This window comes from Chrysoperla carnea, chromosome 2 (assembly GCF_905475395.1).
Source record: "Chrysoperla carnea chromosome 2, inChrCarn1.1, whole genome shotgun sequence".
Taxonomy (NCBI): Eukaryota; Metazoa; Arthropoda; class Insecta; order Neuroptera; family Chrysopidae; genus Chrysoperla; species Chrysoperla carnea.
This window is the reverse complement of record NC_058338.1, coordinates 91,066,783-91,091,967: the sequence shown is the minus strand read 5'-3', so window position 1 is coordinate 91,091,967 and position 25,185 is coordinate 91,066,783. Positions and strand designations below refer to the sequence as shown.

Here is a 25,185-nt window from a genome sequence, read left to right as displayed (position 1 = left end):
ATTCGATACTTCTAACTATTCAAATATACTGATGAAATATTTGTTTTATTCAACAAATTACACGTAATTTTTATAAATAAACCATTTTGTCCTGAAAGTATAACAATTTTAGATTGTTAATATATGTATATTATTTAAATAATTGCTTAAAACAGCATCCCAAATTAAAGATTATCTCTTAACATTACAAATAAAAATTTCAAAATGACATAATCTAGAAACTTTTTTTTTAAACAAATCCGTTTAATTAAAAGTTGGCTTTGACATGAAATAAATTTATACTTCGAAGAATAAGTCTCCGAGCTGTGAAAATTTTTTACAATTTTACCGGCTTTAAAACAAGAACTAATTTTAAATTTTGTGTATATTAACTTACGTTTAAACTAAAACATTATGAATTAATTCAAAATAAAATTAATTAGTTATTCAATTTCAAAGAAATCTTAATTAATAAATTGAAGAAATATTCACCTAAACAAAATTTTGACGCTTGTTTTCAAATAATAATAAGCATGTCATTTGGACAAATTAAAGTACGGGAGAGGGGAGGGGGGTTAATTCGCAAACTTAACCTAAAAGTGTTAATTTTTCTAGTTACAAAATCGACAAAATCATTCTTTTTTGAAATTTACATTTTATTAAAAAAAAAAAGATAAATTAATATAGATAAAGGTCTTCAAAGGGATGATAAATTTGTATACATAATAAATTATTAGGTTAAATCAATTCAGGTTTTTTTCCCCTTATAAAGCTAGCTATACACGTATCATTTTATTAACTTTCATCTATCCATAACCTTTATTCGTAGCCCGGAAGGGAAGAATTTTCAGGGTTGAGTTAATAAGAAAACTAACTGAATCCATTGTTTTCAAAAAATTTTAACCGAAACCAAAAATCAATGTTTTATGTCCGAGGTCCTTTGAAAAATTCGTTTATACGTTACATTAATATCTGATTTACACCAAAGAAGTATTATTTATATTAAAAAAAAACATTATTTGCATTATGTATTTTGCATTTTCAAAAACCAATTCAAATTTACTATTTACTTCGAAAACAGTGTAGAGTGTCATGGCGTCTTGAATGACATCACGACTTGCCAAACAATCATTTTTGTGTATGCAAGTTGTAAAAAATTGTAAGTAAACAATCTTTCTTTGGGTAAGAAAATAAATCAAGTAATCTTCTTCGTTCTATTAAAATATAATTTAAAGCTATTAAAACATTAATAGCGTTTGGTATGGCATGACGTAGCACTTTTTGATTGGTGTTTGCAGTCACGTGACTATGAGTGCCTAATTTTACTGAATTTATTTTCTAAAAATATTAATAATCCTTATTTTATATAAAAAATAATTTTGTGCTTTGTTATCTACATATCATGCTAAATCATTAGCAACTCTTATCCATCTTATTTATTCTTAATGTAATCCAGTAAATATGTATGAAAATATGGGGTTGCTGTGCAAAAGGTCGGGTAGTTTTGATTTTTGGATATGTTGTTAGTGTTAGGGCCATGACTTAAAATCCAAGTTTTCCACCTCGGGGTGCCAAGGCGCGCCGCGGGGCGCGCCACTTTTTAATGAAATATCGAAAATTTGACCATTCCTAAGTAAAATCTCGCGAACGGTTTATTTTACAGAAAATATTATTTTAATAAATTAAAGGGTAATAAATTTGTGACAGTTTAAGCCCAACACCAGGTTTGTAGCGTAAATAATGGCTGAATTATAGATCTTCAAAATAAATTAACTAAGATAATTGGGATCAATGATATAGGTTGGTAAACCTGCATTATTAATTAATCAGCTGAGTGTTAGTAGTTTAGTAAAAACAAATTAATTAATTCTATTGTCATGTTATTGTCAGATTTGTTGTTTAAAATGATCTGAATGTTCGTGCATGGTTATTGCTTAAAAGTATCATTTTTAAGATACAGAAGTGGCTAGGTCAAGAGAAAAACCCTCTTGAATGGGGCTGGGTATCTACCAGATTTGGGCTCTCTCCCCTCAAAATGGACAGAGATGCAGCTCCTGAATCCCTTCTTAAAATGATATCTTGCAATTGTAAGAAAGCGTGCAAGAACTCATGTGGTTGCCGTAAAGCTGGTCTTATATGTTCTTCTCTATGCACCTGTTCTCTAGGAGAATCTTGCGAAAACGTTTCGGAAATAAATCCGTTTGAGGGGAGCTTTGAAGACGAAGACGACATGCTGGCGTCAATAAATAACTCTAAACATGAAGATATAGGAGAGTTAAATTTTCCACTGGATGAAGAGAACAAGGAGCATCAGGCAGAGCTTGAGCATTTCCATCCTGGCACATCAAAAATGCGAAAACTTTAAATAGATACTGTTATCGTTATTTGTAACAAATACTTCCAAAGTGTACTGTATTGTTTTAACTAAATAGGACATTCATTGATAAAAAAATGTTAATATATAACTCCTACAAACACACTTTTCATTCTTTCTTGCATAATTTTATTAATACTTTCTTTTATTCTTTTATAGCAAATAAACTAACATACACAATTAAATTATACGGCGTTTGATTTAAACAATTATATTGTGGAAATATTTTTAAAAAATCACGATTTTCACAAATCTTTGAAAAATTGGTTTATTTTGAAGGTTTGTATTTCAGCCATTATTTACGCTACAAACCTGGTGTTGGGCTTAAACTGTCACAAATTTATTACCCTTTAATTTATTAAAATAATATTTTCTGTAAAATAAACCGTTCGCGAGATTTTACTTAGGAATGGTCAAATTTTCGATATTTCATTAAAAAGTGGCGCGCCCCGCGGCGCGCCTTGGCACCCCGAAGTGGAAAACTTGGATTTTAAGTCATGGCCCTAACACTAACAACATAGGAAAAAATCAAAACTACCCGACCTTTTGCATACCACAATGTATTATTTTACTGAACTAACGGGCAAAAGCGTATTTCTAGAAATTAGACATAAATTAGATGTCTATTTTTTAGATTGAGCAAATTTAATAGAAAAAATTGAATTGCATAACAGCCTATCACCTTTTTTTTTTTCAAAATATAAAGATAGATCCTAATGCGAAACCCAAATTTTATGCGTTCGTTGTTACAATAACGCAGGGCACTAAAATTACCTCATTCGTAACTTATAAATTTGTCAAGAAACGGCGAGTCCCTGGAGAAAGTATAGAATTCGACATCATGGTTTCTCAGACCCATTTTTAATAATAAACTTATAAACCAAACTCGTATAAAGTGTATTGTGTGTAGCAGCCTAAATAACTTTTAACCGGTCTAGTAAATTTTATGCATCACATTCTAATAATTTCACTACAATCATAGACAAATATTGACTAAGCACGGAAAATAGCAGAAATATTTTCAAAGGTTAATGATCTAGACTAGACACCTTCACCTTGCTTTTGTATAAAGAAAAAATAACACTTTCATATTATGAAAAGTTTCCTTTTATGTATTTTAAGGAAAAGAAAATTTGATATCCCCTCCTTTTTATTGACGAGCATGAAATGTACGAAACAATGAGGAAATATAAAATTAGAAGACATTGACAGAAAATATTACACCATATTACGATGATAAAATTTTTCCTGGTTTCTCCCACACAATAATGTTACAAATAAAAATCTTATTAGACTTATCATTGTAAAACTATTTTTAGATAAACAACAAGAAATTATTTTATTATTCATACATTGTACTGAGAAATATATTTTTGTACCCTTCCTGAAAATTCTTATCTATTATTATAAACAACTTTTCATGAAAATTTGACCCCTAAAATTTTCAATCAAATCATATTTTTGCCCATTTCTTTAATTTCTAGCTTTTCAAAATACATATTTGCTTATCTCGAAACGTATAAATTCATTAGTGAATCATGAAAACACGTTGTGAAATAATTATTACACGTTATTGCGCAATTCTGTAATAAAACAAACATATATATACTAAACCCTTTTAATATGGGATACATTTTCTATAAAAAAAACATATTCCTGTGAATAATAAAGACATCGGAATTCTTTAAAATGTCTAAAAATGATTTAATCACAAGGAAGCATTAGAAATCAATTTCAATATTAACATTCTTCCTTGAATTCGCCTGCTCTGTAGACATGCACCTGCTAATTTATTGAACTCTAGCAGGTGTACTGTTAAGGATATTCGGTTGTAAATATCGTTTTACATCAGTACCTACCAATCCGTTTATTTCTAATGAAAAATATCCTTTTTACCCTAATTAATACACAGACTTATTGCTTTTAATTCTCCAGAATTTGAAATCCTAATTAAAACGTAGATTCTTCAACGCCGTAAAATTTCACTTGAGGGTCATTTATTAATCACTTCTGTAGACGTGATTTATTAATCTTCACGCCCAATCCTTCTGTGTATAAGGGATTGATGTGCACTGAAATCCTTTTAACTCATTTCTAGAGCTTATTAACAGGGAAAAAATAAATCCATTATAAATTGCAAATAGATAAGACGACTTCAAAGAAAAAAATTGAATGTTTTAAAAAATCGCTTTTCGACATTGAAAAGCCTTGTTCCTAAATTCAGGAACGCTGGATTTTATTCAAAATGATTTTTCCTTTACTTGTTTTTTTTCAATAAATACGGCAGAAAATACCTCAATTGAAAAAAAAATTAACCCATCTGGTTTTTCAACGGGATTTAGAATATCATGGATTGTGATTTTTCGTCGCCTTAAATGAAAATAGAATGTCCCATATATTTGGGACTAAAGTTATTAACGTCCATAAAAATGAATGGTTTGTTATCAAGACGTTTAAAAAACTAATTTCCTTCTAATTATGCCGCTGAAAAACAAGGAGAGTTATTTTTTTATAACGCCCAAACCAAAAAAAAGAGTGTTATATAAGTTTGCCGTCTACGTGCGTGTGTGGTTTTTTTTTTCCTGAAAAATTATGTAAATTTCAAACTCATTTGCTTGTATTAAGTTTTCTCTTAAAACTTCCTGAAAGAAAACCCTCTCAAGCTTCTTAAAACCCCAAATTTACAATGCTAAGAACTTCACAGATGAATATTGGGTGTTTTAAAATAAGTATTTTTTTGGTTCCAAAAGCTTTCTTTATTGATAGTATAGAAAGTGTTACATATTTATGCCATCCTCAAAAAGAATTTTGATAAAAAATCAATTGTTTGTATTTTTTTTTAAATATATATATTATAGTATAGGCTGCTAAAAAATAACAAAAAAAACTTATAGTTAGGAATGAAAAATGAATCTAATTCTGTTGTTTTTTGTTTGTTTTAGAGTTTTTTAATTGAAAATAAAAATCTATAAACAATTATAAATAACTATTAAACCTTAATTCTGGTCACAAATTTAAATAAAAAAATTATTAAATTAAATTCCCATTCGTAAATATAATATTTCAGTCATTCCATTTTAAATTTTTCAACGACACACTTGTTTAAAAAAAAACAAAACTTCTTCATCATCATCATCATCACACTTGTGGAGATCGTGGATCGTTGAAGCCATCTTCTTATTTTTTAATTAAAACTGAAAGATTAATTATAATCTATCCCCCATTTTTAATAAATGTGTAACTACCATAAAAGGTTTCAAAAGATTTCATAATTGTTTATAGTTGCCTTATATAAATCAAGAAAGCACTTTTCCTGCGAAATTCTTTACGATGAAAAAAACAATGCTGTGAGAGCAATTGCAGGAAAGCGGCAACGTTAACTATATTGAATGATGTGCTTAGTTATTTCTTCTTTTGGGCTTTTTCGGCGGCTTTTGTTACTTTACCAGAGGCATCTTTAAAGTTGACAGATTTAATAACACCTACAGCAACGGTTTGTCTCATATCACGTACAGCGAAACGACCAAGTGGTGGAAATTCTTGGAAAGCTTCAACACACAATGGTTTTGTTGGTACTAAGTTTACGATAGCAGCATCACCTGATTTGATTGATTTTGGATTTTCTTCAGTTGTTTTACCAGTACGACGGTCACATTTTTCTTTAATTTCAGCGAATTTACATGCTATGTGAGCGGTGTGACAATCCAATACTGGAGTGTAACCGTTGCTAATTTGACCAGGATGGTTGAGTACAATTACTTGGGCGGTAAAATCAGCAGCACCTCGTGGTGGAGCGTTCTTGGAGTCACCAGCTACGTAACCTCTTCGTAATTCTTTGACTGATACGTTCTTAACGTTGAAACCAACATTGTCACCGGGTACGGCTTCTTGTAAAGCTTCGTGATGCATTTCAACGGATTTTACTTCAGTAGTAAGTGCAGCTGGAGCGAATACTACAACCATACCTGGTTTCAATACACCAGTTTCAACACGACCTACTGGTACTGTTCCAATACCTCCTATTTTGTAGACATCCTATAACAAAAGAAAAATCTATTTATTATTCTCGAACATTTAAATACAATTTCCTCGAATTTTCTGAAGTATATTTCAGCAAAGATTAAGCCATTACTATTGATCACGTGGTCACAAGTAAAATAGATCTCATCATTAAAAAAAATAGGCCACATGAGGGGTCAAGTCAAACACGCGTAAAATAATTGTAGCTTAATTTATTAAGTTTTTATGGAATTCATTAAAAAGCATTAATGTGAAATGAATTTTCATAGTTTTCTTTTAAGATCGATATTTCAAATATTCCAAATAACGCGTTAGATATTTTTAAACTTTGAAAATCATAACGTCTACATATTTTCATTTAAATTTATTCGCATATATACAATTCGGTTGAAATTTAAGTCCGGTTTGAATAAAATTTGGTATCAAGAAGGGGGTTTGAAATTCCAAGATGGTTAATAAAAAAATCGAATGATAAACAAGGGGTTGGGGTGGTGATTTGTGTGATATTTTTTATGAAAAAGAATAAGATTTTGTTTCTATGCGCTTTCGAAATTAAAATTCTTTAAAAATGACAGCAGTGTGATATTTTTTTAATTACTGAGGGAATTCGCTTTACTAACTTAGCTCTTGCGCTAGGAACCTATTTTTTATGCGCTAATTAAAAATAGTGATCACGTGATTATTGATGTATGCTCGAGAGTGAAAATTAATTAGAGCAGAGATTATTTCAATTACAATTTTTTATGGACTTCTTTTTTTTTTGTGGACTTCTTTAATATATGAAGAGAATTCTAGAGGCTTTAGAAAAAATATATATTTAAACAACTGTAAATAGTTTGAAAAGCTTTGAAAATAGATAACATTCAAATAACGGGATAACTACATCCGTATTTTTTCCAGAATCACGTGGTTCTTTTTCGCACGTGACTGAAAAATTATAAGATAATAAAATGGAGATTTAATTTTCGTCAAGTTTATTTTATACGATTTTTAAGTAAAAAGGCTCCCCCCTTAAACATATTTATTTTCTAACTTCAGTACTTTATAACATTTAAAGCTCCCGCCCCCATCAATATAATTGGAAAGTTTCAATCAAGATTTTTAGTGATTCCATCATTGTAAGAAGACTAAGTTTTTAATAACTTTGGAAGCTTATATCTCACGAAATATTCAGCTTCAAGAATAATTTTATAAAGCTTTGTACGATTATAGTAAAAGATAGCAAAGTTTCTTTTTTGGGTAAGAACAGATTTGATGAAATAATGGTGAAAGTGTTTTTGATCATGGTATGTAAGTAAAATAAATGACGTTAAAAAAATAGTAGATTGATATTTACCTGGAGAGGAAGACGAAGTGGTTTTTCAGTTGGTCTTGATGGTGGTAAGATGGCATCCAAAGCTTCAATTAAACATTTACCATCAGCTTTACCTTCTTTACGTTCAATAGCCCATCCCTTGAACCATGGCATTTTGTCGGATGCTTCCAACATGTTGTCTCCGTGCCAACCAGAGATTGGTACGAAAGCAACAGCAGCTGGATTGTAACCAATCTTCTTAATGTATGATGATACTTCTTTTTTGATTTCCTCGAAACGGGATTCACTGTATGGTGGTTCAGTTGAGTCCATCTTGTTAACACCAACAATCAATTGTTTCACACCCAATGTGAAGGCGAGTAAAGCGTGTTCACGGGTTTGTCCATTCTTTGAGATACCAGCTTCGAATTCACCAGTACCAGCGGCTACGATCAATACAGCACAATCAGCTTGAGATGTACCAGTAATCATGTTCTTAATGAAATCTCTGTGACCAGGTGCATCAATAATGGTTACATAGTATTTAGCTGTTTCGAATTTCCATAAAGCAATATCGATGGTGATACCACGTTCACGTTCAGCTTTCAATTTGTCCAAAACCCAAGCATATTTGAAGGAACCTTTACCCATTTCTTGGGCTTCCTTTTCGAACTTTTCGATTGTACGTTTGTCGATACCACCACATTTGTAGATTAAATGACCAGTGGTTGTTGATTTACCAGAGTCGACGTGGCCAATTACGACGATGTTAATATGTGTCTTTTCTTTACCCATTTTGATTTAGGAATGTTCGGCTGTTTTATTTACTGTAAACTAACAAAACAATAAACCAAATTAAAAAACGAACCCAAAAAAAAAACACAGTAATTTAATATAAATGAAATGATTTTAGAAAGCTTTGAAAAATGAAGTTGATTTTTTTTTATGTTAAGTAAACCAAGATGGTCGGCACCAATCACCACGTGTAATGGAAACGGTATCTACCTTTCAATTCGAAGTATAAAACTCAACTGAAGGATGATTTCACAATACTGTTCAAATTTTTAGTTCCACCTAACAACTAATTAAAAAAATCATAAACTCACGTATAAAAAAGAAAAAATATTAACTCCCCAATGACGTCTTTTTGTAATAAAAAGAAAATAATTTAATTAGATTAAAATAATAAATTTAACCCCACAATGAGATTTTTATAAATATTAATAAATAAATAAAGTTCCTGACATACTTAAATCAATAAAATATTGAATACAAAGCCTGGTAATTTTATCGAACACTGACAAATACACAAGACTTGAACAGACTAGACTACTTTAAATATGGCAGACATTAATTAAATATCGAATAAAACTAATATAAAAATAATATTAACTGAATTTAATATGATTTTGATCTTATTTGAAGTACAACCCTTTATAGAAAAAGAATTAATACTAAAATTCAATAAGATAAAAATCATGCATGTGCCATTTTGCGAAAAACCGGCATTACAAACATGAAAAAGTATTTACCAATAAATTGAAATTGAATAAAAATATACGAAAAATATTTCAATATTAACAATATTTATTGAAAATTAAACAAATATAAAACAGTACCTGAATTTGATGATGGATGAATTAAAATGATATTTTATGATTTGTTAGTAGAAACTACAGAACACACACTCACCTCCAGTTACCACGGCAGAAAGAGGATGAACTCGGTATTTCAAAGTTCATGCGCAGAGTTCTAACAATGTTTTTTATCAGTGGGGGTAGGATATTGATCATAATATTATATGATTATCGATATTTATATATTTATGAAAATTTATTAAATAATATTGTGTAATTAATTCTAAAAAATTTATTAAAACTATTTTTATTACAATTGTATTATTTTTTTATTAATTATTTCAATTTGAAATAATTAATATGGTTTATGTTTCAACCAATCAGAATGCATCCGGATATTAATGACCTTATTTAATTCAAAATTTTCCCGCATAAATTATTTTATTTAAAATTTCGATTTTGATTAATTTGTTTAATTTTATTAATATAATTATTTGCATTTAATTTAATTAATGAAAAATATTAACTTTTGTCAATTATATACTAACTCTACTTAATTTTTAATTATATTCATGTGTTGATGATTTGAATCATTGTTTACCTAATCGATATAGGTATTCTAATCGGTCGCTTACAGGCATTTTAAATTCGATGAACCTTTCCTCCTGCTTTTTGAAGTTGGACATCATCATTGCATATATCTTGTTATCTTAGCTACTATGTTATTTTTGCCAGGGGTTGATGTCACACTCTTATTCTATTGTGCATTTATCTGAAAGCAGGTTACTGCTGCCTGGGACCCTGGACTAATTATCTTTAAGATGTTCGCCCTATCTTGCTTCCAACACCATTTTGCCTCCCCCAGTGACATACTGCCTCTTCCAGCTTCTCACGTAGACGCTGAAACAGTATACTATGGTTTGGCATGCTGGGTTGTTTCTGGAGATTGACTATTTCCAAATACCTGCTCGGATATCAGTTGTCCACGAATCACGAAAACACAGTCTCAAATCAAAGTTTTATTCCTAAATTAAAAGCAATTTTGAATCTAGAATCTGAGAAGTAGGAATTACAAGTATTTCTTATGCTTATAGTTCTTTTTCAAATTTATTAAAACTCCTCAATCGTAAGCCTTACATCGTCACCTTTCTAGCCAATAAATATCGAAAACTGATTTATCATATCGATTTTAATTAAAAGGAAATCTTTATAGAATCTTATTTATTTTGGGAGAGATGATTTCGATAAGGTTTTGAGATATTTAATTAGATAAATAAATTAACATATTATTGATATCCCTTATCATTAAAATCAAATTAAGGATTGTGATAAGCTTTATCAAGACACACAACATTCATTTATTATTTTTCAAGATTGTAACAACTTCTAACATTTCTTGAAAATGTTTTTTTTCAGTGTACTAAGATTTGAAATACTCCATCGAATAGTTAAAACACATTGCGAAATAATTATTGTAAAATATGTCGCAATTCTAGTAATTTAAATGCGGTAATCCATTCTAATCAGATTTTTTATCGGTTAATGATAACTGTGAATTTTAAAGTAATAAGTGAAAACCAACAATTGACTGAGTTAATTGTTAAAATTATAGTCAGTGGTTTGAAAGTCTTTTCTACATTTTTTATTTTTCGTTTTTAGAAATTTTTTCACAAAGCTCACTAGTTGAAGCTACCTACAAATTTTCAACTCTTCTTTCAATTTTTGCCCTAATTTACATCCTCACAGTTGGTTGATTTTTTATAAGGAATAGTATTTAAATTTAAGGTTTTGTTATATCTCTTACGGAAGATCCAAATAAATTTTGTTACTCATTTATGAACTCGACCTCACTTTTTATTTCCTGAACACGGTTTAAAAATTTCAGCACGAGATTTTTTTTTTTTGACTTATCGTGCTGACAAACAGACGGATGGACGGAAGAACAAACGGAAATGGATTAATTAAGTGATTTTATTAACACCTATACCAATATTTTGTTCGTATCATCAATATTAGCGTTACAAACTTTAGGACTAAAATTAATATACCTTGATACATATTTCAAATTAGTTCAGTGCAGTTTTGACACTAGATTTTTTTGTTCATTCATGCCATAGGGGGTTGTTTGGAGACCTTAAATCTAATATATCTATCACTTAGATTGGTTAATTTGTCGCCGACAAATTTAAGATTTTCAAGTAAGTCCGTGCAGGAAGAATTCTTCACCTAAAATGTTAAAAAAATTTTGTCATCATCCCCATTGGGTGGATTAAAAAAGTTTCATTCTTCAATTTTATTCGCAAGATTCTATGCATACACCGTATAGGGTTTCTTTGGAAAGAACTTTAAAAATAGCACGAGTCTTCTATCGATGATATATCTCCTGAAAAAAATAACTCTCATGTAGACCATTGAGATAACACGTTTGAATTGCAGAATATATTTACTTCTGCGACGAATTTTAATTTAAACTTTTTTACGAGCCATTTATAACTTTTTCTAACTGGCGATGTGCTGTAAAAAAGGTATACAATTAAATATATTAAAAATGGTTCTTAAAATATATATAAAATTTTTTATTTTTTAAATAATTTTTGTTTAAATTATAATACAGTTAAATATTTTTTTTACAATATTGCATACAATTAGGAATGATTTTTACTTAAAATTTATATAAATATTATGTTCCTGGCCACTTTGGTAAAGGTAAATAAGCGCTCCATGCAGGACGACCAGTTGCAGGATCGATTCCTAAATTAAACAAAAATAAATTATGAATATAATTACGCAATATTACGAATATTGCGTAATATTAATTACCTAATATTACAAAAATAATTACGTAATATTACAAACTAAAACTCAATTAAATAGCTTCTTTAAATAGTAAAATAAAATTATTAAAAAAATTCATGGTAATAAAAAAAAAACAGTTGCATCTTTGAAATTTGGTACAGTTGATTGATACGATTGATTGTAAAAACTGCGTACCGAAAAAACGAATACCATGGGGGGGGGGGGTGTTGTTGTTTACTTAAACTCCATTTTGGGGGATTTAAAAAAAGTTTTAATCTTCTTTCTAGGTTAAAAATTGATCGAAATATGAAAGATTAAAGCATAGCGTATATAAATCAAACCGAAAATATAACATTTTTAGTATAAAGTGGACTACAGCAAAAAATAAGAGATAAAAAATGCACGATCTTAAAACTTATCTCAGTTAATTTCGAAGCTAGTAAGTCGAATAAAAAATAAAAATGTGTACAATTACTGGTTTCAGTTTTTTACTGTTTTCATACTTTTTTTTGTAATTTGTAAAATACTGATTTTTTTCTAAATCTCCCAAAAAAGAGGTTCAAGCCTCTCTCTGAGTAGTCAATTTTACGGTAAAAAGTTACAACCTAATAAACAACTATATCAAATTTGAAAGAGGCAACACTTTTTTCCTTATAAATATTTAATTTTATTGTACTAAAACTGCAATATAAAAATTAATAATAGACTTTATAAAAATTAATAATACCTTTTGCAACAGCGTTAAGTTTCTGTGTTTCATCTGGACTAAGTTTCAAAATTGTATTCAGTACGGGTATTAAGTGAGATTTTTCATCAGCATTTCCTGATGTTATAAACTGTAAACAAAACAAAAAACCGATTAAATATAATAGAAAAAATTGATCGAAACTTTCCACTCTCGGGCCAATAATTCAGACTATATTTTCAGTCTATAAAAGGCCTCAACATTAATAAAACTCAACCTTCGGAGTCTAAAGGCCCTTATAAAATGACTTAGCCAAATTTAACTATAAAGTTGCATTTTTTTAAATTTTCCTAGTAATTTTTTTTATAAGACTTACTTTAAAAATAACATTTTTCATATATTCTAAATTTTCGGCATGTTGTTCCCGTTCGACAGAGCGTTGATGTCGACGAATTTCTTCTTTTAAAATTTCATTTAATTGACTTAATTTAGCAACATCTTTTTCAGTATCAGAAAGTAAACCTGAAAATAATTAAACAAATATCCTTAATAAATTCGGTGAAAATGTTGTTAATTTCACTTAAAAAATATGAATTTTTTTTGGCTCACCAGTTAAGTGAACAACTTGTGCCTTATGTTGATTAAGTTGTTCTTTACATGCTCGTAATTCCGTTCCAGGAGATTGTGGACGTATTATTTCATTATGAGGAACATTTGAAATTTGTGTATTAGTGGATAATAATTGATCCAATGGAATTGGTTGTGATCCAAATGACGTTGAATCAAAACTTTCCGATCCCTACAAAAGTATTAATTATATTAGAAGCTAGCTAAGAACATTCTCCATTAAATTACATATCAACCGAAAAAAAAAATTGGTTCTTCTATTTAGGCCACAGACAGACAGAAGCACACACACACACGGTCAAACTTATAACAAACTTTTTGGTTCGGGGACTAAAAATAAAATAAAATTACCTCAGCATCTTCACGTTTCATAAAATTAATATCAACGTCTTCAGTGATACTCGATTTCGTCGTTAAATATGCTGGTGGTTTATTAATTAATTGACTTGATTGTTTATGACTTAAATCGGTAGATTGTTTATGTAATTTCTTTTGTAATTCACGCATTTCTTTGACATGTTTCTCCTCTAATTCGGTAATTTGTTGTTTATAACATTGTGATAATGTTTCATTACGTATTTTCTGTGCACGTAATGCTTCATTATGCTCTGATGTTTGTTTCATATTCGTTTCAATTAATTCATCATGTTCTTTCTTTAATGTTTGTAACATTGATAATAATTCTTCATATTTCTTTTCTGCTTCTAATTTTTCTTCTTGTAATTTTTCATTTTCTAATCCAAGGGATTTTATTTGATTACTGAAAATTTTGAAGAAGAAAAAGGAATTATTTAAACGTAATGAAATGAAATATTATTAAAATACAAAATTTAATAAACCCCCGACAAATTTTTCGGATACGGAACTCTAAACTCGCACTTGAAACATATGTAAGAACTCTCTTCATTAAGTTACCTTTCAAACGAAACAAAAAAAATCAACATGGGTTCATTCGTTTAGGAGCTACGATGCCACAGATAGACAGACACACACAGATAGCGGTTAAACTAATACCACCCCTTTTTTGGTTTGGGGGTTAATAAAATGAACGATCAAACTAACCGAGAATGCTAAAAATAATATTAAAATTGGAAACAGGTCCGGATTAACCATTAGACAAAGAAGGCAACTGTCTAGGGACCCCATATGCACACACAAAAAATTGAAAATGTTTCATAGAGAGAAAATGATATCGGGTAGTGGAATTAATAATATGAGTGCATAACGTAACGGGAAATAACTCGAATCTTATTTTATTCACATCCCTTCATCAACTTGAAAAGAGATCATGATCTTCAAACGGCTGAAAAGAAGCCTTGAGAATTTCAATGTCTGGGGGCTCCGGTATGGTTAATCTGATCTGCCTAGAAATAATGAATGCACTTTTAATTTTAAATTACTGTAACTCTTGAAATAATGAGAGCAAAGGAATCTAACACCCATTGAAAACGAAAGTGTAGTTTTTTAAACTCTTACATTAGTTTTTTTGTAAAAAACTTTTTTCTATCACAATTTTGGTTTTAAAAACATCTCAAAAATAGCATTTTTTTTCTTTTTATGTGACTGCAATTTTATAAGAAAATGCGATATCTGAAATCTCATTATTATTTTTATTACAGGTTAGTATACCGAAAGTGTCGCAAAATGGTAGGTAGCTATGATTTTGCCTTCAAACACACAACTGTCAAAGTTCAATTTAAAATAGTTGAGAAAATAACACTTTTGAGTTCGAAATTTAAAAGTAGACCACCGATTTTTACGGGAACTGACGCAAACTGTTCGTATGAGGGTATAGAAAAAAATCAAGTTTAGTCAGCAAGTGAAGTCTTTAAATTTATGCGCGTGAGCGAACCTACAAGTTCGTAATAGCCGTAACTATTGGATCATTTTCAGATTATTGTTAATACGAGCGGTCACTCATTAAATGCATAACTTATCTCCCAAGATCTCTCCTATAACGAATAAATCATAGCTTTAAATTCTCACATTCTTGCACGGTTTTACAAACGAGGTACTTGAAAGTTAACAGTATCGCTTGGTTTTCAGAAAAGATATTTCGGATTACAAGGGATGGCGGATTAGATAGGGACTGAATTACCGCGGATCTACTGTATACGCCTTTGATCCTTTATTTTAAACATACCTTAAGATTGAATTGTGACTTTTTAATGTCTCAATTTGCATTTTAAGTTCAATACTTTCTTCACTCAAACGTTGATAATCATGTGATGGACTATTAATTTCTTTATTTTGACGTAGAATATTCGTTGCACGAATTTTATATTTATCAAACTCTTCATGTAATCGAGTCATTTCTTGTTGGGTTAATTCTAAATTTTCTGTAATTTCTCGAATCTAAAATCGAATGAAAAAACAATTATTGTAGGTAAATAACTTTAGCTGAATCTACTCGATTTTCAAAGAAACTCTTAGTTTTCTTATAAGGAATAACTTAAGTATTTTTTTATCTCTTATCAATTTGTCGATTTCAAGGTTATCTATACCCCTTAGAACTAGTTTGGACGATAAATATTTAGTTTGCCGTTTTGAGCCAAAAAAATGAAATTCTTGACAAAAAATAGCACGGTTTTCGGAAGATGTGATAGAATCCGTGTAATCTGACATCGGATTCGTAATCACCAACGAAAAGTACCTAGAACACAGTTTGGGCTATAATTTATATTAAAATAAGCATTTCAAAAAAAATTTGGACTACATATGCACCCTCTGCTGGGGCTAGGTTAAGTTGGCTGAATGTTCCTTAAGGGCCTAATCAAGGGTCTTAAGTTTCATTAAAATCGGTGCTGTTTCCTAACTTTTCCTATGCATTCCGGCTTATAAATTCGAAATAAAACTTACCTTTTCTTCCCGGCTAAGAATAATTGATCGTAGTTGATCCCTCTCATTTTTATGATTCACCATAAACTTTTGATTTTCTCCAATCACTTTTGACAATTGTACATTAACCTCTTCTAACGTACGTTTCTCTTTCTCCAACATATTTTCTAAATTCATAATACGCTTATCTTTTTCAATACACATTTCTTCTGATTCTTTAACTTTAATACGATTCTCATTTAATTGCCCCTTTAATTGTTCAATTTCATTCTTTTCAACAGTTAATGCATCATCTAACGATCGTATTTGTTCACGTAACGTATTGATCGTATCAGAATGTGTATCAATTGTTGTTTCTAAATCGGTGATTTGTTGTTGTTTATCTTTTAACTTTTGACTTAAATCTTTTAAAGAACGCTCATAATCTTCCATTTCTAAACTGAGCACTGATTTTTTTTTACATTCTTTATTTGATTTAATTAATTGATCTTTTGTTTGTTTATGTTTTGTAATTTCATCTTGTAATTGTTTCTCTTTATTTTTTAATTCCAATTCATAATTATGTAATTTATTTTCAAGTTCTTTAATTTGTATTAAATCATTATCATGATCTTTTTTTAATATTTTTATTTCATTTTTAAATTCTTTAATAATATTTTTCGTTGATTGTTTATCTTTATTTAATGTTTCGATTTCTTGACTTAGTTTCTGTAAATCTGGATTATTTTGTAAGTTTAGTGTTGTTACTTTTTCGTTTTGGGTTTCTTTTAATTCTTTTTTCAAATTCTAAAAGTTAATAAAATTTTGTTAGCAAATGCCATAAAGTTAATACCATAGAGCTGCAAAGTCGTCGCCCAAACGGTTGATCGCAGTAGCGAGAGACAGATAAGTAGGGGCGTATATCTGTCTTCTTCTTTCTTAGGTCTTGCGGTGGGACACACTTAGACCATAGGATCCGTTGTGATACTGGTTCAAGTAAGTCCATCTCCCCATGGCAAGAGCTAGGCAGTGACAGAGAAAAGAGACATTATCTCCTCTTCCTCTCCACTGTGATAGCTCTTGCAGTAGTCCGTGATCCAGGCGTTCAGTATGCCTGACATCCAACCAGTGTCCTGTAGTAGTCGCAACAACTTTGCTAACAGAGACCTTTGGAAGAGACACTTCTTCTATCTAAGATTGGCACTTTTTAAGATGTTCCCGAACGGAACATTGTTTTGTCCGACAGCATTGTACCATTTCTCTAGCAAGCTCGTCGGCTTAACAATTTCCTGGATTGTCTCTGCGTCCGGTACCCATACCAGGTTTACATTCATTTGTTCCGCCAGCTCATTTAAGAACGTACGGCAGTCTTGTGCTACCTTTGATTCGTCTCTCTTAAACGCCTACAATTTCTGTCTCTGTCTACTGCTCTCTCTGTGGTCAATAATTCATTTATTGGGTTTCCTATGTCTATGCAGTTCTATGGTATCATCTCTATAGTAAATACGTTGTACTACTCTCGATATAGCTGTAACCAAAGGTCAAATCAAACGATCAGTTCTATTGATCTTTTCTAAATGGTGTTTCGAAAGTGCTTGGACAGAAGGTCAGAGCACTACCGGAGGCATTTCAAAAAAGCGATATCGTTGCAACCATTTTATATATGAGAGGCAGGTACGCTGAAGTATTGGACCTGTTGTGAATATTTCAGTAGCTGTCACAAATAGAAAGGAGGCTTACAAAGGAAGAAGCGTCGGAAAGAATTACTATCGCCAGTTGGCGGGGTTGCAACTCCCAGTTAACATATAAGATTACTCCGGTAATTATTTCTATTCATTACTTACCTCAATTTCTATATTTTGTTCAGCCACAATTTCTTCTAATTTTGATTTTTTTGTACCTAAAGCCTGTAGTTCATCATTCAAGAAACTTATTTTCTTTTTTAATTTGATAGCCAAATGCTTTAATTTGTTGTATCGTTCCTCCCAAGTACCTTCGATTTCAGCAAATCTATTAACATCTTCTGTTCTGGATATTGTTGACGTTGACAAAGAATCATCTGTAAAAAAAAGTAACTCAGAATCTTTCTGTGTAATCTTTCAAACTAGTCGATAGAGCCAAACCTGAAAAAGCGAAAGTTTGAGGAACCAGGTATTTCACGCTTACAGAAGTTTAACTACTTTTGACTTAAATGGTTTCTTGTAGAGGTTCTTCGTTTTAAGGGGATATATCCAGATGCGAGCGCAAAAAACACGTTTTTAAGAGTTTTTTAAATAGACCATTAGTTTAATTTTAAGATCCCGTTGTTTGATTTCAAAAATTTGATATGGTATTGCTTCTGTAGGCGATCTCCTGGAGTTTCTCCAAAAAAGGTGTCCGGCAGTGATACAGGTATTAATCGTAAGAATAGTCAAAATTATGATTTTTGACAAAATGGTGGCTTAAAACAACAAAAAGTGGTCTAAAATATCGAAATAATTTTCAGAAATCTTATCCCTTCGATTAATACCTGGGGAAAATATCTAAGAACATTGTGAAAAAATTCAAAACCGATCGGTCGAGTCGTTTCGGAGAAATCTTCAAAAGACTTTTACAATCTGTTTAATTTTTTTTTATGCGTTTATCTTCGTGAATATTTATCGGATCAATTTGAAATTTTCAGAAAATATACTTAAATATATGTACATTCCGGAAATGCAAAAATCGATTCTTTGAAAATTCTAACAGTATATAACCTCTTAAGGGGGTTAAAAATGGAAGGCCAAAGACAGTCTCATATGTAGTCGGCGCGACAGTAGCCTTTGTTGTTAAAAAGGTGTTGTCACATATAGGTTTTTAAATTAAAGATGTTTTCGAGGATTAAAATAATGGAAGCTAGCAATTATTCTCATATATAGAATTTTCACGTTTATCCAGATTAGACAGAGTACTTACCTAATAATTTATCTTTAGTTTTTTCTAACTCCTCTTGTAATTCATGAATAATTTTCTCTTTCTCAGATAATTCTTTCAAACATTTATCATGTTCAATATTCAATTTTTCCAATTTCAATTGTGAATCTAGCTGTGAATTTTGTAATTTTGATAAATTTTCACCACGAATCTTTAATTCTTGGACCATATCTTGCATTTCTTTAATAACCTCTGTATTTTCCGTTTTTAATAAACCATTTTGTGTACTTAACTCTTGATTTTCTTTTTGTAAACGATTAATATCATCCGTAAATTGTATATTTGATTTTTTTAATTCATCAATAATAATTTTTTGTGATTTAATTTCATCTAAATTACCATGACCTTTTTCTAAAATTTGTTTTAATTCGGCATTTTCTTTTTTTAAAACATCGATTTCATTTTCAATATAATTTTGTAATTCTAATTTTTGATTCAATTCATTTATTATTTCACTATTTTCGGAATATTTTTCTTGTAATTCTAATAATTGTGTCTCGTTTTGAGATTTTTGTGATAATACGCTTTCATTTAATTTATCATTTTCATCCTTGATTAAAGTTAATTCTTTTGTTAAAGAATCTATTTCTGATTTTAATGATTCCGTTTCTTTGATAGCATGATCTTTATCGGCGGTGGCTTTTTCATTGACTGTTTGCAATTCTTGTTCAATTAAATTAATTCTTTCGTTAAGTGTTTTATTAATTTCTTTTTCGTTACTTAACTTTTGAATTAATTCTTCATAATTCAATTTAAGTTCATTGTATGTTGAATCGATTAATTGTTTTTCATTATTCAATGTTTCCTTGATTTCAACTTCTGCAACCAATTTTTGTGTTAAATTCTCATTTTCGGTGGTTAATTTATGAATTATTGAATCCACTGAAGCATCCTTTCCATTCATATCTGCCTCAATTGAAACTATTTTAGCTTTTAAATCTTCATTTTCCGTCTTTTTATGATTCAGTTGTTGATTTAATTTTTCAATTTCAATATTCAAATCATTTATGGTTGATTTTATTTGATTTTCTTCGGTACTTTTTTCATCTTTTAATTTCTTGATAAGATTTTTTTGTTTTTCAAACTTTTGTTTGAAATTTTCCTTTTCAGATTCGATTTTCGTCTTTTCTTCATGCACTGATTTCAATTCTGTTTGAATTGAATCAATTTTCGATTTTAACGCCGCGTTATTTTCTTTTTCATGATCAAGCTGCTGCGTTAATTTTTCAATTTCAACATTCAAGTCGTTTATAGTCGCCTTAATTTGATTTTCTTGTGATGATTTTTCAGTATTTATAGAATCCTTTTCTTCTTTTAATCGTTTTATTAAATTTTGTTCCTTTTCCAACTCTTGTTTAAGGTTTTCATTTTCAACACATTTTTTATTAATTGTAGATTCCATTTTTAGTTTAATTTCAAGCGCCAACTTTAATTCGTTTTTCAATTTCATGTTATTTTCTTTTTCTTGTTCAAGCTGTTGTTTTAACTGTTCCATTTCAACATTCAAGTCGTTTATGATCGTCTTAACTTTATTTTCTTGAGACAATTTTTCTGTATTTAAAGCATCTTTTTCATCTTTCAAATTTTTTATACAATTTTGCTCTTTTTCTAACTCTTGCTTAAGATTTTCAATTTCAACCCCTTTTTCAGACTCCAATTTAAGTTTTTCTTCAAGTATCGACTTTAATTCATTTTCAATTGAGACTATTTTTAATTTTAACGCCGCGCTATTTTCTTTTTCTTGTTCAAATTGTTGTTTTAATTTTTCAATTTCTACATTCAAGTCGTTTATGATCGCCTTCACTTGATTTTCTTGAGACAATTTTTCAGTATTTAAAGCATCTTTTGCATCTTTCAAATTTTTTATACAATTTTGCTCTTTTTCCAACTCTTGCTTAAGATTTTCAATTTCAACCTCTTTTTCTTTAATGTTAGATTCCAATTTAAGTTTTTCTTCAAGTACCGATTTTAATTCTTTTTCAATTGAATCAATTCTTAAATTCAAATCGTTTATGATCAATTTTTCTTCATTTACGGAATTCTTTTCATCTTTGTACATCTTTAACAGATTTTGTTCTTTTTCTAACTCTTCTTTAAGATTTGAATTTACAAGTTTTTCTTTTTCCAATAACAATTCCGTCATTGTTTTCTGTTCATTCACCGATTTTAATTCCATTTCAATTGAATTAATTTTCATTTGTAGATCATTTTCAATTTTTTTGAAATTTTCCAATTCAACTTTCAACTGTTGAATCTCGTTATCTTGATTTAATGATTTCTCCTCCAAAGAATGAATTTGATTTTTTAATTTTGTAATTGTTTCTCGATCAAAAATAATTTCTTGCTTTAAATTTTCATTAACTTGTTTGAAAAATTCAATTTCTTGGACACGCTCGTTGTAAATTGTCTCAATAGTTTTTTTCTCATCAAACATAGTTTCAAATTTCTTTTGTAACGTATCATACTTTTCATTAAACTCTTGTTCGCTCTTCTGATAGCCACCTAATTCATCACTTAACGATTTTAATTCATTCGACAAACCATTAATATTTTTTTCTAACATTTCCTTATCATGAAGTTGTCGATTGCTTGTTAAACGAGATTTTATCTCAGTTATCAATCCGTAAACTTTTGATATTTCCACAGGAACAATTTCATTGTTAATCGGAATTTCTTCCATTGTTTCAGATTGATCGAGATTTTGTAATTTTGATTCTAGAATATTCCAGTGTTTTTGATATACATCAAATGTTGTAATTCGATTTTCGAATATCGTATAAATTGGTTCAATTAATTTTAATTTACTATAAATTATATTTAAATTATCCTTATCTAAGTTTTTAAAATCTTCAACGTTTATAATTAACGATACAATTTCGATGATATCTCGAATAACATTTTTAAATTGATTCGATGTTAGATTAATATGTTTCGAAGTTTTTTCATTTAAAATAATCTCTTCTAATTCTGTATGATTTTGTAATTTCTCTAAAATTTCAGTTATTTGTTTCGAATTTTCAGTTGGTTTTCCTTGAGGTGTTTCATTTTGATTTTCATTCGCGAGGACACGTCTTTGTAAGTTGGATATTGTTTTGAATAAACCTAATTTTCCCGTTTGTAATAATTGATTTGCATGCGTTAGTTTTTGTATTGTGTCATCTTTAGTGGGACTTTGTTGTGGAATTTTCTGTTTTAGATTGTTGATTTCAGCTTGTAAACTTTCTTTTTCAGCTTGTAGCTGTTTATTTTGTGATATTAAATTTGATAAATGTTGATTTGAATTATCTGATACATTTGTTGAGTCTGAAATATCAGCGATTGCTTTTAATACATTCGCTATTTCAATTTTCCAGGTACCTGCAAAAGAATAACCAATTAAATTGTATGTAAGTACATTAATCAATTTTAGAGCAACACGCTTAAATTGCCAAATTTCGATCTTTCAGTTTTTGTATCAGCACTAAAAATGTACAGTTAAATAAAAGTACTCGATCCTTCTTGATCCATATGTGATGTTTTTTCAATCCATACTTAGAGGTGCGCAGATCTGTAACTCGAAAGGTTATAGCAGAGCATATATCAACTTCTTTTTAGATAGTCGGGCGGTCTTTCGAGTCCTTGAGGTGGGAAGACATTTTTTTCGAATGAATTTATATTTTCCCATTTCTTTGACTTTAATTAATCGATAAAAATAAGTTTCGTCTTTGATCAAATTGTACATTAGAAATTTTTTGCGATGTTTCAGGACCTGCGGACGGACACTGTGTGTCAAAAAATATGTTCTCAACCTTACTCAAATGATGATTTAAAAACTGTCACCAGCTCCCCATAAAAAAAGCCATTTAAAACAATTCAAAACCATTAAATTTTAATAATTTTGAATGATTGTAAATCGCTAAATGGTTTGTCTGCTTTCGAGATGTTTTGAAAAGAAATCATTTTGAATCGTTTCGTATGGTTCGGTGAAAAACTATAGGTTACCGTTTAAAACGTAGCAAAAATTTAAATCGTTCTATATCGATGAATTTTCAATGAATTTCTAGTACCATCGACGATTTAGAATTATTAAAAATGATTCGAAAAATGATTGAACGATTTGAAATGGTTTTTCTTAACCATTGGCCGGAGATGACCGGATAAAAGAGATATTTTTACGAAGTTTCAAAATGCTATTTGACCGAGATAAAAAAAAATACACATTATCAAGAAAAAATTTAAAATCAAGGACAATTCCAGGCTTTCAATGACCGCTAGACACCCAGTAATTAAGACCTAAAAGTCACTATAATCCAGTTCATTCGAATGGGATTTATCAAGACGATATCTAGGGAATTATGTATTTAATCTTCATGGAATAAGAACAAATGACTCGATTAAAGGTTTTCCAAATTTTTAAAACACTTACCAATACATGTATTACAATCTTTAACAGTTTCTAACAAATTCTGTTTCGTTTCTTTTAATTCTTTTAACGCACTTGCTAACTTCTTTAATTTTGTTCGATACAAAATAATTTTTTCTTTATATTTTTCATTAACTTCCATCATTTCATCGAATACTTTTCGTGGTACATTTTCATTTTCTGTCGATTTCAACACATCAATTTCTTTCGTTAGATTTTCAATTTGTTTTTCACTTTCAATAAACTTATCTTTTAAACTTTGTAATTGATTACATTTCTCGTTCGATAACACTAATTCATTATTTAACGTATTTAAACGTTCTTGTAAATTTTTAATTTCCGTATTTTGATTAGTTGATGCACCATATTTTAATTTTTCTATTTCACATTTTAAATTATTTTCTTTCTCTTGATATTCTAAACTACTCACTTTTAACGCATTCAAATTTTCAGTTAATTTTCCAATCTGTTGATCTTTTTCAGTTAATTGTGAAGTTAAATCATTGAATTGATTTAATTGTTGTTCGTAATCGATTATTTGTGCTTTTAAATGATCACGATCTTGTCGAACAGTTTTAATTTCTTCTAAACTTATCGTTAACATTGTTTTTAACTCTTCTTGACTAACATTTGCATGTTCTGTAGGAAAATTCACATTTTCATCAGATTTATTATCATTCCTTTTTAATAACTTAAACAATTTATTACGTTGATCGATACCAATTTCAGTTAAATTCACAATTTGATTTTCCACTTTTTCTAAATGATTTAATAAATCGTTATTTTCCGTTGTTAAACGTGTTATCTGCCGTTCTAAACTTTCATTTTTATTCTCCAAATCGGTATATTTTTTATTTAGAAGTTTAAATTTTTCAAGTTTTTGAGCTGTTTCCATTTTTTGTTCTAACAATGAATTAACCATTTCTTTAGTAGTAGTTAATTCACGTTTTAACTTAACATTTTCATTGGCCAACTCTTCCTTAGATTGTTTTGCTTTTTGTGTGAGAAATAGAATACTTTTACACTTTTTGATTAATTCTTCTTTGGACATATCTTCAAGGGATAATTTTTTTCCCGTGGCACCTTCACCAGGTTCATTGTCTGTAGACTCCATGGTTTTCGTGTGTTTTTAATCAATAGTATAGGATATATATTTATAAATGTAGAATGTACTAAATTAACTACATAATAGAATTATTTAAGATTTAGAAATTATGACATTTTATAAATTTGATAAGAATTCTACTACAATCACAACTGTCACGTCAAATACTAATAAATACCATGATACCATGAAAGAATACCGATTTTACCGACAGAAAAATGGTACGTACTTAGTAATTTGTAAATCAATGGAGGGTAGAGATACGGAGAACTGTCTTAAAAAGAAGTTAATAGTAAAGAAAGTGTCAAAAATAACAGTTCTAAAATTGACCAGAATACCGTTAGTGTAGCAAAGAGTGCTTGATGTGAACTTCTCTATCGTTTTCTAACAACTTGTTTAGATCTTTATCTTACTCTTGCTACTTTGAACAGGCCCATGCGCACGGGCCCTCCCATTGAGAATCTCTCCAAGTAAATTTGAGCAAACAACATAGTCCTAAACTAGGATGCTATCAAACTGCCTGATGCTGTGAAGCAGATTTTGATTGGAAGAAGAGG

The 25,185-nt window shown here is 29.6% G+C and overlaps 2 protein-coding genes across 3 annotated transcripts; both read right to left on the bottom strand.

Moving 5' to 3' along the window:
• Positions 1-5,459: 5,459 nt before the first annotated feature.
• Positions 5,460-9,398, bottom strand: LOC123291898 (elongation factor 1-alpha). 2 transcript variants are annotated; one of them, XM_044872348.1, is made up of 3 exons: positions 9,287-9,398; positions 7,710-8,501; positions 5,460-6,388 (listed from the first exon to the last, which is right to left on the bottom strand). In XM_044872348.1, the coding sequence occupies exons 2-3, from the start codon at positions 8,460-8,462 to the stop codon at positions 5,756-5,758; spliced, it is 1,386 nt and encodes a 461-aa protein (XP_044728283.1). In that variant the 5' UTR covers positions 8,463-8,501; positions 9,287-9,398; the 3' UTR covers positions 5,460-5,755. The 2 variants fall into 2 exon arrangements, with proteins under 2 accessions (XP_044728283.1, XP_044728284.1); XM_044872349.1 differs by having other exon boundaries at positions 9,360-9,384.
• Positions 9,399-11,887: 2,489 nt separating this feature from the next.
• On the bottom strand, positions 11,888-24,782 carry LOC123293039 (GRIP and coiled-coil domain-containing protein 2). Its single transcript, XM_044873755.1, has 12 exons — positions 23,527-24,782; positions 21,989-22,478; positions 19,104-21,925; positions 18,014-18,228; positions 16,857-16,976; positions 16,212-16,748; positions 15,496-15,707; positions 13,704-14,112; positions 13,335-13,524; positions 13,102-13,247; positions 12,768-12,876; positions 11,888-11,995 (listed from the first exon to the last, which is right to left on the bottom strand). The coding sequence occupies exons 1-12, from the start codon at positions 24,635-24,637 to the stop codon at positions 11,925-11,927; spliced, it is 6,432 nt and encodes a 2,143-aa protein (XP_044729690.1). The 5' UTR covers positions 24,638-24,782; the 3' UTR covers positions 11,888-11,924.
• Positions 24,783-25,185: the final 403 nt, after the last annotated feature.